We start from the raw sequence: 15,979 nt of genomic DNA on the forward strand, positions 1-15,979 counted from the left end.
TTTGCCTATTATTATTCTGTTAAGTATTGTGTGGCATTTCATTCCATTGGATGTGCCCAATTCTCTAACAGTCCTAACCTAAGTGTGCACAATAGTGTGTGTGTCTATTTGGTGTGAATTTACATAAAAGCTAGCTCTTAATTTCATAAGATAAAAGCTGTCACTTACCCTATCATCTGAATATGTTTTATGCTCTTAATAAAATTTTCTTATGTATAACTCTAGATATATTCTGAATGACATTATAAACTTTTCATTACTCATCTTTTAATTTTAGATGAGATACATATGAATAAATGATGTCTTTCAGTTTCTTAAAGCTATTGAAATTATCTTCTTTTATACCAATTCTAGAAAATATTAGTATATTTTCATTCTCTTACATTATAATTGATAGTATTGGCTCTCATACCCCATTGCTTCTCACAGGCCAAATATCCTAGCCTACAATGCTGCCTGTTCCATCATTATGAAGACATATCCCTAAGCCACATGTGTGTGCTGAGGCCTTTAGATATCTTACAGTTGTATGCATGTTGAGAAATAATTGCCCCTGACATTAACTTTGAGAAATTCGTGATATGTAATCCAAGCTGAGATTGTACTCCAAAGCTCTAAAGGACTTTTGATTTAGTCATTTCTAAAACACTTTTTTGATTACTAATACTTTTCAATCATTTGACCAGAGAAATTACTTTGGCCATTATTTACAGAAAAACATACTCAATCACAAAATGGACTTCTGGAATCTGACCATCAAAATCATTTTATTGTCACAAACTACAGCTGGAATTCTGGGAAATTTCTCTCTTTTTTACTACTATCGAGTTCACTATGGAGAAAGCAAATTAAAGCCCACAGATTTGATTCTCATGCACCTAATGGCAGCCAACACCTTGATCATTCTCTCTTTAGGAGTGCCACTCACAATGGCAGCTTTTGGATTGAAGCAGTTTGTAAATTATTTTGGATGCAGATTGATTTTATATATTCAAAGGGTTGGCCGGAGTGTGTCCATTGGCACCACCTGCCTCTTGAGTATCTTCCAGGCCATCACCATCAGTCAGAAGGAATTCTGCTGTAAGGATCAAAAAGTTAAATCTGCAAAATACATTGAATGCTGCATTGCCCTCCTCTGGGTCTTGTACATGTTGATAAATGTCATTTTCCCTGTGTACCAATTTATCAAAAGGAATAGTAAAAATGTGACAAGAAAATGGGACTTTGGATTCTGCTCAACTGCTGGACGGGATGAAATCAATGACTCCCTCTATTCAGCACTGGTGGTATGCCCTGAAATCTTCTTTTCTTTGCTCATGGCCTGGTCTAGTGGCTACATGATTGTCATTCTGTACAGACACAAACAGAGGGTTCAACACATCCATAGCACTTGTGGTTCCAGCAGAATCAGCTTTGAGTCCAGAGCCACCCAGAGCATCCTGGCCCTAGTGTGTACATTTCTGGCTTTTTATACTCTCTCTTCCATCTTACAAGGCTTCATTGCTCTTTTGCATAATTACAATTTGTGGCTGGTGAACATCAGTTTCCTAATATATTTATGTTTTCCCTGTTTTGGACCCTTTGTTTTTATGAATCATTACTCCATGGTGCCTAGACTCACTTGTTTCAGATCATGAAAAACATCACCTGTTCTTATTTTAAGTGTGTTTTGTCTGGGACTGTCAACTTAGCTCCATATTTTAATGCCTGATGAGGCCGTTAATCTAGAGGAGAACTTAGTATTTCCACCTTCCTACACCAATATAATTTAAAAATGTATTCTATGTACTTACTCTGATACCCAGATGTAAGAGTAGGTCTCAGCCTTCATCAGCAAAGAAACTTCCATTGGTAGTAAATAGAGATCATTACAGAAGTCCAAAACTAGTCAAAATGCAGAAAACAACTGACTATTGGGTACTGAGGCACAATTTGATGTTTCTACAACACATATACTGCAACTAAATCTCAAAGAACAACTTTCGAGTAGTGGAAATGTAAAATTCAAGGGTCAATACATATGCTGAGAGATTATATTCTCTCTATATAACAAAGATGCAGAACATCCAGGCCCTTTCTAACTACCTTCTCATTTCCTTTATTTACTCCCATATTTAAATCCATATATAACAATTATAGGCAGCATGTTCATGAGAGTAAACATATGCTATTTTTCTAAGCTAACTTAGAAAACTTGCTGCAAATTTGCTCTTTTATTTTTTCTCCACAACTCAATTAAATTCATACACACACAATGTATCATTGATTATGATACATATTCCTAATGCTCTTAATTGATATGATACCTATTTTTCCCTATGGATTATGATTTCATTGAAAGAAATGGTATTTTTAAATATTTACATCCATCTTTTGATATTGTCCTGAGCAGAGATGAATTTTCTGTAAGAGTTTGATTATAGGAATGAAAAGATGAAACAACAAAAGAACAGAAAGAGGACAGGCAATGTAAATGTTGGAAGTCTCTGAATTGTAATGTGTTGTTTCATATTAGCAAGTACAGCAGAGCATTAAACCTGAGGTGTAGTGACTGATGAGCAGAAAGGGACAAAATGATGGAAATCAAGGAGCTATTTATGCAATGCCAATGAATTCCAGTTATAAAAGTTAAACACATGGTTCAGTTGTCAGATATTGTATAAAAGAGCACAAAACTGTTCACCAGGACAAGGATGGTTTGGGTGGCTCTGGTGTCAGGAGATGACCTAGGACACAGTACTCTCCACATGTGTTGGAACCTCTGATTGTGTTTCAACAAGATAAGCACTGTGTAACTACTGGCATGCATCATGAGTCCCAAACACATGATGTCAGAGGAGCCCAATAAGGGTACATATAAGATGTGGATAGATTTTTTTAGGTTTGGGTACAGCACAGCATAGGAAATCTCTAAACCCAGTGCAGTTCCTTCCATCCCAGATGTCTGTCAGCAGTAGAGCAGTGAATCCATAGTGATCAGTTGTGGGGACCAGCATATGATGACAGAAAGTCCAATGATCTTGGGGGCTGTGGCTTTAAGATGTTTATATTTGGAGTATCTGGGCCCAACCCAGACCCCATCCCTGCGCACCAGCCACTCTGGCCACCGGGCAGGTCCCCTTCTAGCCCCACCGGGAGCTCCCATCCTGCCCCAGACTTCCTGTCCAGATAAGAGCTTCCATCCTGCCCCGGAGTTCCCATTTCGACAAGAGAACTCCCATCTGGACAAGAGAGAGAGACTTCCTGAATCTGTCAGCTCTTTCTGAACCAAGTACACTGATAAGAACAAGAACGAACCACAAGGAGATGGGCAGACATCAAGGCAGAAGTACATACAACAAAATGAAGAGCAATACAGCATCACCAGAACGTAGCCTGCCTCCAGCATCTAGACCTGAACATCAAAAATTGGAATAAGCAGAAGAAAATAGCCTTATGAGTAACATCATGAAGAAGGTAGAGGCTTGTGTAGAGGAAAAGACAAAAAAAAATGGGAAGAATGCTGTAAACAACTAGAGGAAAAGGCAAACAAATTAGAAGAAAACAATAAAGTCCTGGAAGAAAACAATAAAGTCCTGGAAGAAAACAATAAAGTACTGAAAGAAAATCATGAAAAAGCAATGAAACAAATAAAGGAAACATTCCAAGACCTGAAAAGGGAAATTGAAAAAATAAAGAAGACACAAACAGAGGGAATGCTGGAAATAGAAAACCTGAGTAAAAGATCAGGAACTTCAGATGCAAGTATAACCAACAGAATGCAAGAGATGGAAGAGAGGATCTCTGGCATTGAAGATACAGTAGAAGAAATAGTTTCATCAGTCGAAGGAAACACTAAAGCCAACAAAGTCATGAAGCAAAATGTCCAAGAAATTTGGGACACCATGAAAAGACCAAACCTACGAATTATAAGTATAGAAGAAGGTGAAGAATACCAACTCAAAGGCACAAAAAATATATTCAACAAAATTATAGAATAACATAAAATACCTTGGGGTAACACTAACCAAGCAAGTGAAGGACCTATATGACAAGACTTTAAGTCCCTGAAAAAAGAAATTGAAGAAGATGTCAGAAAATGGAAAGATCTCCCATGCTCATGGATAGGCAGGGTTAACATAGTAAAAATGGCAATCTTACCAAAAGCAATTTACAGATTCAATGCAATCATCATCAAAATACCAACACAATTCTTCACAGACCTGGAAAGAATAATACTCAACTTCATATGGAAAAACAAAAAACCCAGGATAGGCAAAAGAATCCTATAGAATAAAACAACCTCTGGAGGCATCACAATCCCTGACTTCAAGCTCTACTATAGAGCTACAGTAATAAAAACAGCTTGGTATTGGCATAAAAACCGACATGGGGACCAATGGAATCAAATTGAAGACCCTGATATTAACCCACACACCTATGAACATATAAATTTTGACAAAGAAGCCAAAAGGATACAATGGAAAAAAGAAAGCATCTTCAACAAACAGTGCTGACATAACTGGATATCAACGTGTAGAAGGCTGCAAACAGATCCATATCTGTCACTGTGCACAAAACTTAAGTCCAAGTTGATCAAGGACCTCAACATAAATCCAGCTACTCTGAACCTGCTAGAAGTGAAAGTAGGAAGTAGTCTTGAAAGCATTGGCATAGGAGATAACTTCCTAAATATAACACCTGTAGCACAGACACTGAGACAAACAATCAATCAATGGGACCTCTTGAAACTGAGAAGCTTTTGTAGAGCAAAGGATATGGTCAACAAGGCAAAGCGACAGCCTACAGAATGGGAAAAGATTTCACCAACCCCACATGTGACAGAGGACTGATATCCAGAATATATAAGGAACTCAAGAAAATGCTAGATGTGGAACAAGGATGACTGGACTGCTACTCACATCACCAGTGAGGCTACCTGGAAAACGGGACCCCCAAAAAAGACACGGAGAAATGGACGAGATCTACATGAACAGCCTGGTCATGAGTGGGAACAATGAAGGGCGACAGTCGAGGGAAAGAGAGTGGGAGATCCTAGATGGATCAAGAAAAGAGAGGGAGAACAAGGAATAGGAGACCATGGTAAATGAAGACCACATGAGAAGGTGAGAAGGGGAGGAAGCAGAGAGCTAGGGAGGCCCACGGAGATCCACAAAGATACCCCCGCAAAAGACTGCTGGCAATGGTCGCGAGATGGCAGGAACTGACCTACTCTGGTGATGGGATGGCCAGACACCCTGATAGTTGTGCCATAAACCCCATCCAAGGACTGAGGAATCTGAATGCAGACATCCATGGCTGGGCCCCTGGTGGAGCACTGGGAGTCTAATTAGTGAGAAAGAAGAGGGTTTATATGAGCGAGAATTGTTGAAGCCAAGGTTGGATAAAGCACTGGGACAAATAACCAAATGAATGGAAGCACAGGATCTATGAACCAAAGGCTGAGGGGCCCCCAACTGGATCAGGCCCCCTGAATGCGTGAGACAGTCATTTGGCTTGATCTGTTTGGGAGGCAGCTGTGCATTGGTGCCGGGTCCTGGGCTCGTTGCATGAGTTGGCTGTTTGAATCCTGGGCTTTATGCAGGGACACTTGGCTCGGGCTGGGAGGGGGGAATGGTCCTGCCTGGACTGAGTCTACCAGGTCGACCCCGGTCCTCAGGGGAGACCTTGATCTGGAGGAGGTGGGAATAGGGGGTGGGCTGGGGGGAAGGGGGGCGAGAGGGGGAGAACAGGGGAATCTGTGGCTATTATGTTGAACTGAATGGTGTTGTAAAATAAAAAAAAATTAAATAAATAAATAAATAAATAAATAAATAAATAAATAAATAAATAAATAAATAAATAAATAAAAGAAATTAGACATCAAAATGACCAACAGTCCAAATGAGAAATGGGCTTAAGAACTAAACAGAGAATTCTCAACAGAGGAATCTCAAATGGCTGAAAGACATTTAAGGAATTGCTCAACATCCCTAATCATCAGGGAAATGCAAATCAAAACAACTCTGAGATACCACCTTATGCCTAAGAATGGCTAAGATCAAAATCACTGAAGACACTTTATGCTGGAGAGGATGTGGAACTAGGGGAACTCTCCTCCACTGCTGGTGGGAATGCAAGCTTGTACAACGACTTTGGAAATCAATATGGCACTTTCTTAGAAAATTGGGAATCAATCTCCCCCAAGATCCAGCTATACCACTCTTGGGCATATACCCAAGAAATGCTCAATCATACCACAAGAGCACTTGCTCAGCTATGTTCATGTCAGCATTGTTTGTGATAGCCAAAACCTGGAAACAACCTAGATGCCCTTCAACTAAAGAATGGATAAATAAATTGTGGCACATATACACAATGGAATACTACTCAGCAGAGAAAAACAATGACATAATGAGGTTTGCAGGCAAATGGATGGATCTAGAAAAAATAATCCTGAGTGAGGTAACCCAGACTCAGAAAGACAAATATTGTATGTACTCACTCATAGGAAGATGCTAGATGTGGAACAAGGATGACTAGACTGCTACTCACATCACCAGTCAGACTACCTGGAAAACAGGACCCCAAGAAAGACATGGAGAAATGGATGATATCTATATGAACAGCCTGGACATGAGTGGGAGCAATGAAGGGCAACGGTCGAGGGAAAGAGACGGGGAAATCCTAGCTGGATCAAGAAAAGAGAGGGAGAACAAGGAATAGGAGACCATGGTAAATGAAGACCACATGAGAAAAGGAAGAAACAAAGAGCTAAAGAGGCCCACAGAAATCCACAAAGATATCCCCACAAAGATAGACCTGCCTGGACTGAGTCTATCAGGTCGATCCCAGTCCTCGGGGGAGACCTTGATCTGGAGGAGGTGGGAATGGGTGATGGGCTGGGGGGAAGAAGGGGAACAGTAAGGGAGAGAACAAGGGAATCTGTGGCTATTATGTAGAACTGAATAGTATTGTAAAATAAAAAAAAAAATGTCCACTTAAATTTAAAAAAAAAAAAAAAGATGTTTATAATTGGCAATCCTTGACATGATCATGCCTGACTGGAGGAAACTTACAAGGGATGTGGAGCATAGGGACAATCTTATGGCCACTCTATAGAAATAAAAACAATTTAATATACAATGCTATATATAATATACATCCAACAAAATGCAGCATTGCTTGAGGTATTACTTCATGCAAAAGAAAATGAAGTTAGCCCCAGTCATGTGTTTGACAATTAGATTTATAGCTCTTGCCCTGATCTCCGAGAATTCATCCATGATAATACAAAAAGTAAGGCTAGGTTCAGAGCATTTTCATTGCTGTCTGGGCCAGCATAGCCATGTGTGGATGGCATTCTAATATACTTCTAGGACAGAGAAAGAGATTTAGGTAACAACTCATAGGAGTCATGTTCCCTTCAATCATGTAAACCTCTGGAATTGCAAGGGATAGAGGGAGGCACCTTTACAAACTTAACCATGTTAGGTAGGTTTTCAAGGTGAAGCAGATATAATTTAGACAGACAGGTTATCTTCGAACACTTTAGAGATCTACTCAATATGACATTTAATGTGTTTTAATAGCACAGATTAATTTTTATGACTATGAAACATGTCTGCTCCTGGCAGCACCAATCTACATCAATAATTCTTGTTTGAATATAAAAATGAATTTTGTTCATATGACTATTTTTTTGCTTTGTTCCATTTAAAAACTGCACCTGCATTTCTCAAACTATTCTATTGAAGCTTGAATTGCTTTGTAGGCCAATATAATGTAGGTATGAAATATAATTATAGAAAGTGTCAATAATAATCATATAATACATTAAAACATCTAAAACTTGAATTCAATAAATTTAAAATTTGCTTCAATATCAGAATTAAAGTCATGAGAACATTTGGCTAATTTTTTTATCAGTTATCATTATTTGTACCTAGAAAATTATCACTAATTCAGTGCAGTTGTATAAATATGTTACAAACTAAATTTTATTCACATAAATAAATACAGTATCTAATATTGATAAGTATACAGAATGAAAATACCTACTATGTCTGGATATACAACCAGGGAATTACCCAGAAGACAAAATAATGTCTAAGAATTAAAAATTCAAAGATTAGTAATGTAAACATGCAGCTTCAACAATGAAAATTATATTTTGTACAGTGAGAGAACCTGTGGTGGTAATCTAATTGTACTGAAATGTGATTTTGATTGTATGTTAATCAATAAAGTTGCCCGGGGGTCAGAGCTATTAGAGCCATAGACAGAGTGTGGCGGTGGTGGCACATGCCTTTAATCCCATAGATCTCTGTGTGTTCAGGGATACAGCCAGCATTGGAGACATACGCCTTTAAGACCTAGGGGGCTGTACATTCAGACAGTGACGAGGCAGTCACGTGTTTGGGTTTATAACCAATGAGAAGGCAGAACAATAATACTATAAAAAAGACGTACAGACAGGAAGTAGCCCTCTTTTCGGGAAGCTGGGACACCACAGGCAGAAGGGTGAGATTTTAGCTCTGAGCTCTGACCTCTCGGCTTTCTCTTTTACATTGTTTCTGTGTTTCTTATTTAATAAGACGGTTAGTTACATCAACAAGAACCTCATTAGAGTTACTTGATATTGGTATCTGCAGATGTCTGACTTTTCTACATTTTATACACATAAATTCAACATTAGTTCCTCAGTACTATTACTTCCCTTTACAAGGGAAAATAGCCTCTTAATATCCACTGTGCACTGAGATTTACACCAGGAAAAAGAAAATCATTGATCGACTTCTTCTGGAAGTAGAGTTTATACAGTCAAACAAAGGTGGTTCAAGTGTATAGGAAACCACTTCCCTATCTCACTATGGCTGCCATGCATTGCAGCATCTCACTGAATAGAGCCTGAGATATCTTCAAAGGAGTAGGGAGAAGAGGAGAACCTCTAAGCATATTGATGACAAGTTACAATCACAGAGATCGCAACTCTGTCTTACTGGTACAGACCTACAGCTAAAACAATAGCAAATACCTCCAAAAAGAGCTGAACAGGACTGAAACAGCACTTCCTGTACAGGTTTCTTGAACCTTTTTTATGTTGAGGAATCATGGACATCGGTGTCTCTGTAGGTATTTTGCCTCTGCTGGTTTCTCTAATGAAAAAGGAAACTACTACTGAGCTCTACTCTCAAAGCTTGCAGTAGACTTTTGTAGGTTCTGCAAGCTGGAGGGAATAAACCAAGACTCACTTATTAAAACAGATTTCTCTGTGATGACAAAAACTACATAGGCACTCAGTGGTCAGATGGACAGACAGCCTGTCTCCATGTAGAGGGAGTCCATCATACAGTATGACTGGCATGTTGATATGATGAGACCTCCTCTTCCTGGTGGTCAATTTGATGTTACAGTAGGCAGCCATAATACTGCCTGCTGAGGAACTGATGTCATCCCTGAAGAATACTTCTTCCCATCACAAACTGAGAGACTTCCAATCTGGTTTGAAAGATCAGAAAGACATGCTGAAGACATATCTGAGTTTTGCTCTCCTGGGATGTAAGGACACAAAAAGACCCAAGGAGCTGGAGAAGAGGGATGGATTCAGAGGAAGAGTAAGTGATGGTGAAAAGAGACACTATGGGTGGATTTTGAATTTTTGAAACAATATCCCCTAAATTTACTGATTAAACCAATAAAAATGACATTAACACACACACAAACACACACAAACCCAGACACACACACACACACACTCACACACTCACACTCACATAATACCAAACCAAAGTATTTTTCCAGTAAACCAAACAAGACCTGCAGAAATTTCTTTGTAGGAACAAGACTTGGATTACTTAGTGCCACAGTTCTGTCACAACTTAGAGAACACACTATTATTCTAATTTAGGAGCAGGGAAATTAGATATGCACTATAACAATACAATTTCCACATACCATAGCTTGCTTTTCTTATCAGTCTGGAGTCACCAATAGATTCTTCATGGCCATGAATCAATTTGAATAAAAAGAGGCTTTTATATAGCTACTGGTACATTTACAGATTGGGCCCAGGTCTGCAGCCATGGGCTCATCCAAAATGCAGAAGGTAGCCCTATAGATCGAGGAATTGTAAAGTCATAACTCACAAGATTATGTGTATTCTGCCTGTACATAGAGGTTGATTTTAAATTATGTGTCTTGCCGGTGTCTTAATCATGTTTCAGAGCAGAGTAAGGAAGTTTGGTTACAAAAGCAGAAATAGCAGTTAGTCTTATGACTTACTACCTTTTAAGAATATCAAACTTTACAATATCAGCCTATTTTTAAAAATAGATTCTTCATGTCTGGAAAATTTGTTATGGTACATCCTATAAAATTTAGGGACATTTGAGTATATATATATATATATATATATTTACCAAAAGCTCAGAAATCGACATGTTCATTCCTTTACTATGTTCTCAAAGGGAATTTTAGCATGTGTTACACTGTAAACTTGATAAACTTAATGACCATAGTGTCATGCAACATTGAGAATGGGCATTTAAAAAAATGTTGGGATAAAATTCAGGCATCACTGCTCAAGTAACCCCAGAAGAGATGAAGGAAAAGAATGAGAATTATGTGGAAAAGAAACATGAAATAAATTTACATGATTACCATGATCAAGTTGTTTTCATCCTAGAATTGCAGACATCGTTCACCATATGAAAATCTGTCAATGTAACTCAACATATAAACAAACTAACTGAAAGAAAAATAGCCACATGATCATCTCCCTAGATATTGAAAAGTTCTTTGACAAAATTCAAAACCCTTTGGAAATATCAGGAATACAGGGAACATACCTAAATATAATAAAGGCAACTTACAGCAAGCCTGTAGCTGACATCAAGACAAATGGAGAGAAACTCAAAGCAATTCCACTAAGATCAGGAACATCACACTCTTGTCTAATCTTTCCATATATATCTAGCAACAACTAGCTAGAGCAACAAAATAATTAAAGAAGGTCAAGATACAAATTGGTAAGGAAGAAGTCTAAGTATTGCTGTTTGCAAATGATATAATAGTTAAATAAGAAAGCTCAAAATTTTACCAGGGAACACCTACACCTGATACATACCATCAGTGAATTGTCTAGATACAAGGTTGATTTAAAAAAATCAGTGGCCCTCCTATCATGACAAATGATCTGAGAAAGAAATCAGGGAAACAACACCCTTCACAATAAACACAAAAAATATAAAATATATTTGAGTAACTCCACCCAAGCAAGCAAACAACTTCAAGACTTGGAAGATGAACATTGAAGAATGTGTCAGAAGAATATAGAAAGACCTCCCATGCTTATGGATCAGTAGGATTAACATAGTAAAAATGGCCACCTTACTAAAAGAAATCTATAGATTCAATGCAATCCTCATCAAAATTCTGACATGATTCTTTACAAACATGAAAGACTAATACTCATATTCATATGGAAAAATAAAAAAACAGGATAGGTAAAAATATCCTATGAAATAAAAGAACTCCTGGAGGTTTCACCAACCCTGAAATCAAGCTGTACTTATTTACAGTAATAAAAAGTTCATGGTGTTGGCATAAAAACAGAAATGTTGATCAATGGCATTGAATCAAAGATCCAGATATAAATCCACACAATTATTGACCACTGATTTTTTATTTAAAAAATCCAGAAGTATAAAATAGAAACAGAAAGCATCTTCAACAAATTATGTTCATCTAGCTGGATGTCTGTTTGTAGCAGAATCCATATCAATCACCTTGCACAAACTTGCTAGAGAAAACAATAAAGAGCCTTAAACTCTGTGGCCCAGGGGACAACATCCTCAACAGAACACATAGCTCATGCACTAAGACAATTAACAAATTTTCATGAAACTGAATACTTGTAAGGCAAAGTACACTGTCGATAGGACAAAAAGTCAACCCACAGAATGGGAAAAGTTTTTCCCCAATTCCACATTTAACTGGTCACTGATACCCCAAATGCATAAAGAGGTCAAGAAATTAAACATCAACAAACTAAATAATTCAATTAAAATGGGGTAGAGATCTAAACAGAATTCTCAACAGTAGAATCTGAAATGATTGAGCAGCCCTTAAAGAAATGTTTAACATCCTTTGCAATCAGTAAAATGAAATTCAAAATGATTCATAAACTCTGTCTTATACATGTCAGAATGGCTAAGATCAATAACACAAGGGACATCTCATGCTGGTGAGGATGTAGAGCAAGGAAACACTCCTCCACTGCTGGTGGGAGTTCAAACTTGTATAGCCACTACTGAAAAATATGTTGGTTTCTTAGAAATTGGGAATCTATCTACCTCAAGACCATAACACTCCTGGGCATATACCCAAAGATATTCCATCTTATCACAAGGACACTTGCTCAACTATGTCATAGCAGCTTCATTCATAATAAAGAGAAACTGGACAAAACCTAGATGTCACACAAATAAAGAAGGGATAAAGAAAATGTTGTGCATTTACCCAATGAAGTATTACTTTGTTGTTAAAAACAGTGACATCATGAATTTTGCAGGCAATTTGAAAAAACAATGATCTTGAAAAAAATCATCCTGATGAGGCAATCAAGATGCAGAAAGAATAGCATGGAATTTACTCACTTATAGATGGCTATTAGTTGTTAAGTAAAAAATAATCAGGCTACCATCCACAGACCCAGAGTGGGTAAGTAACACAGTGAAATCAATGAGGACGCAAAGATCTCCCTGGGAAAGGCAAATAGAATAGATTTCATGCATGTACTGGCAGTAGGTGGTGTTGGGAACAGTAGTGATCAAGTTGTGGGGACAAACGGAGAAAATACTGGGAGAAACTACTGGAATTGGGGGGCACATTCGGAGGTGGTAATCTAGTGCCATGAAAACACAATAGATTCTACAAGAGTAACCCTAACAACAAGTAGCCTGGCACAAGAGGTTCAAGAACATCATGAGAGTAAATAACAATTTCATGAAGGATGACCATCCATTTCACATGATGGAATTCATGATTTGAGGTACTCTCAGGGACAAGATTATATGGCTAAGGGTACACAGATCCAATGATAAATCCACAAAATAAATACAAAGACCATCAGTATAATGACATTAACCCAAATTTTGTTGATTATGTTGCTTTTATTGTTTTCATTTTTCATGGCAGGTTATCTCTGTGTAGCCTTGGTTGTCCTGGGACTCCCTATAAAGACAAGGCTAGCTTCAAACTAAAGACATTCACCTGCCTCTGCCTTCCAAGTTCTTGGGTTAAAGGCAAGTATCACCACTGCCCAGCCATAATTTTGATACAATTAATCAAGTTTTACTTCTGTGCACACCAAAGCTGGTCCAGAAGGTGTGTTTCCTGATGTGGATCTTAGAAGAAAAGCAAAGGATAAATTTCTAGACTCCTTTTATATGGGAAAATCATAATCTTGTGATTGCCTGAGAAATTGGGCAACATAGGAACTTTTCAAGCAAAATACAGGAGCAAATACCAGTTTAAGATTAGCTGACAGAATATCTTCTTGTGGTTTGGAAAAGATGGAGGTCAAGATAAAGTCAAGGTATGAAACACATCAAATTCCAGAAACCAGAGAGTTGAGTTTTAAAGTAAACAGAAATGAACTCATTCTGACATTGTAACAGGATGACTACCAATCTTAAGATGGAGTCAGATTGATTCATCACTTGGGAAAAACCTAATAATATCATTCTGCTAAACGGATATAGTAATAAACTCGCCACTAAGCCCTTATCTTAATTGATTAGTATATCTCTCAACTCTGGACCAAAAAACATGCATGTATGAAACACTCACATGTTTTAAGTAGTAAATGATATATTCTAAAAGTTAACTGTGTTGGTTTGTGTTGGAAGAAGTCAGTGAAATGTGGAATCCAAAGAGACACAAAGACTTCTCTAACTTTTTTATAAATCTTAATTCAAAGTTTCTAGCTCCTTCCTCAGGTGCCCTGGTCAGCCTTCAGGGATCACAAAAACTCAGTGCCTCTTCAATACACCTTATCCCTTTGGATAAAATCACAAGGAACTCCAAAGCGTCTTTGATAATTAACAACCAGAATTTTTTCACAAATGATCTAGTCACCCAAAGTCAGCTCTGTCCCTGTCATTGCCACCACAGTTGAAATGAAAATTGCAGTTCTGGAGGGAGGTGAGACCACAGAGTCACATAACTCTACATCTGCCTTGTTATAACTCTAGCCCAGTGATGCTTATTAATGAAAGTAAATCTGCCCAATGAACCCACCATCTTGCAGAGACAAGAATCTAGGTGAGTGCTTTGTATTTCAGTCTGAGTGGCAGAGTCCCCAAAGAAGGAAGGCCTGAGTAAGTGTCCCTGTCTGGTAATGACATAGGGGATAGAAACAGATATATGGATTAGACAAAGAAGGCAAAAGAATAACTGCATAAGCAAAAGATGAGTTAGAAAGAATGAAGTATTCCTATCCTTGTCTCTGTTGTTTCTTAATGTAATATAAGACCCACACCAAGGGTGAATTGGGTAACACAGGATAATGCAAGCCATATTTGAATGTACTGAAGGGTTGTGGTAATAAAGACAATGTGATAATTCACCTCAGCTAACATGATGTGTAGATCTCTTTTCAGTATTATTATTTTAGTTGAATTTACCATGATTTCATGTCCTAGTAAATATTAGAATGGAAATATAAGAAGCACACATCCCTTTTGAATTGCAGGATGTGACTAGGTTTGTGAAGGAAAAAGTTCATATATGACATTATACTTACTATCTGGTTATAGAAACAAAAACTGAATCTGTGTTTAATGGCCATTGCTACAGTGACTGCTTTAAAGTCTCTACCTCTTGCACTTAGAAAAGGAAAAAGGAGGGGAAGGTCGAGTAAGAGTGTTAGACAATGACAGCCAGTACCAAGTGTATCTTGAGTTATTGACCCTGGTTTCTTCATACTCTATTATTAAGCACAACCTGATGGCATGCCTTCACTCACTGTTTATCCTTATTACTAAAAGAAGACAGAGCCTTGTGCATTATGTTCCAGGGTTCTAACTCACATGTCGCTCCTCTTTCTGAATACATCATAAATATAATTATAATAGATTCATCAATATAAGAATACACAAATTAGCAAGATGTGTGGTGAAAAATCTTTCATCCTAAGACTTGGGAGGCAGAGGGAGGCATATCTCTGTGAATTTGAACCCAACTGGATCTATGTAGGGAGTTTGTGGTAGGCCACAACTACATGGTGATACACAGTCATGAAAAATAACAAAAAATTAGCAAGTACATGCTCAAATTTAAAAGAAATGTTTAGGAGCTTAATGTTCTTCTCATGCTATTATTTGTTAGTTATATATTAGTGTTTCATGTCATATTTTGTACAGATTAACAGTGTTAGTAATGTCTCTGTATTATCTACTATAGCCTTTGCCCATGTAATGACAAAATTTCATATTTCTTGTGGCAAAAACATCATGTCCATCTTATCCTTTTGAAATCAAACTGGGAGATGGGACAGTTTTCTGTTGGGTCCGATGGCACTGAGAACACTGCTCTTCACTTAAAGCTCAGAAGCACTGAAACTTGACATTTCCTATGAGATAAACCTTCATGTCAAAGTGAAAATTTATTTTTAAAAAGATTTATATGGTTATCTTTATTTTATGTGTATGTATGTTTATGTCTGCATCAACTATGAGCTCTTTGAGAATGCAGTGCCTGTAGAGGCCACTAGAAGGTAAGAGAACCCCTTGGAATTGGAGTCACAGGCACTTGTAAAGCATATGTGGGAGATCAAACACAAATCCCTTACAGTAACAACACGTTTTCCTTACCACTGAGCCACCTCTCCAGTACTCCCTGATGAAAACACTTTAAAGCTAGAAACATACATCTGAATATCAATAAAGTGAACAAAAATCAAATGAGGAACACAAACTGCATAGAAGGTTGAATC

At 37.7% G+C, this 15,979-nt stretch overlaps 1 protein-coding gene across 1 annotated transcript; it reads left to right on the top strand.

Annotated features, from left to right (window-relative positions):
- The first annotated feature begins 725 nt into the window (after positions 1-725).
- LOC102915763 (vomeronasal type-1 receptor 4-like) lies at positions 726-2,189 on the top strand. Its single transcript, XM_006996383.3, has 2 exons — positions 726-1,623; positions 2,158-2,189. Exons 1-2 carry the CDS (start codon positions 735-737, stop codon positions 2,187-2,189), a joined length of 921 nt encoding a protein of 306 aa, XP_006996445.2. The 5' UTR covers positions 726-734.
- Positions 2,190-15,979: the final 13,790 nt, after the last annotated feature.

This window comes from Peromyscus maniculatus, chromosome 1 (genome assembly GCF_049852395.1).
Source record: "Peromyscus maniculatus bairdii isolate BWxNUB_F1_BW_parent chromosome 1, HU_Pman_BW_mat_3.1, whole genome shotgun sequence".
In the NCBI taxonomy this organism is placed as follows: Eukaryota; Metazoa; Chordata; class Mammalia; order Rodentia; family Cricetidae; genus Peromyscus; species Peromyscus maniculatus.

Excerpts from the sequence above, each read along its gene's own strand:
- LOC102915763 (XM_006996383.3), top strand. The coding sequence starts at position 735 with ATGGACTTCTGGAATCTGACCATCAAAATCATTTTATTGTCACAAACT. Across the intron at positions 1,624-2,157 it reads CATGGTGCCTAGACTCACTT|TAAACATATGCTATTTTTCT; the intron begins GTTTCAGATCAT and ends TGTTCATGAGAG.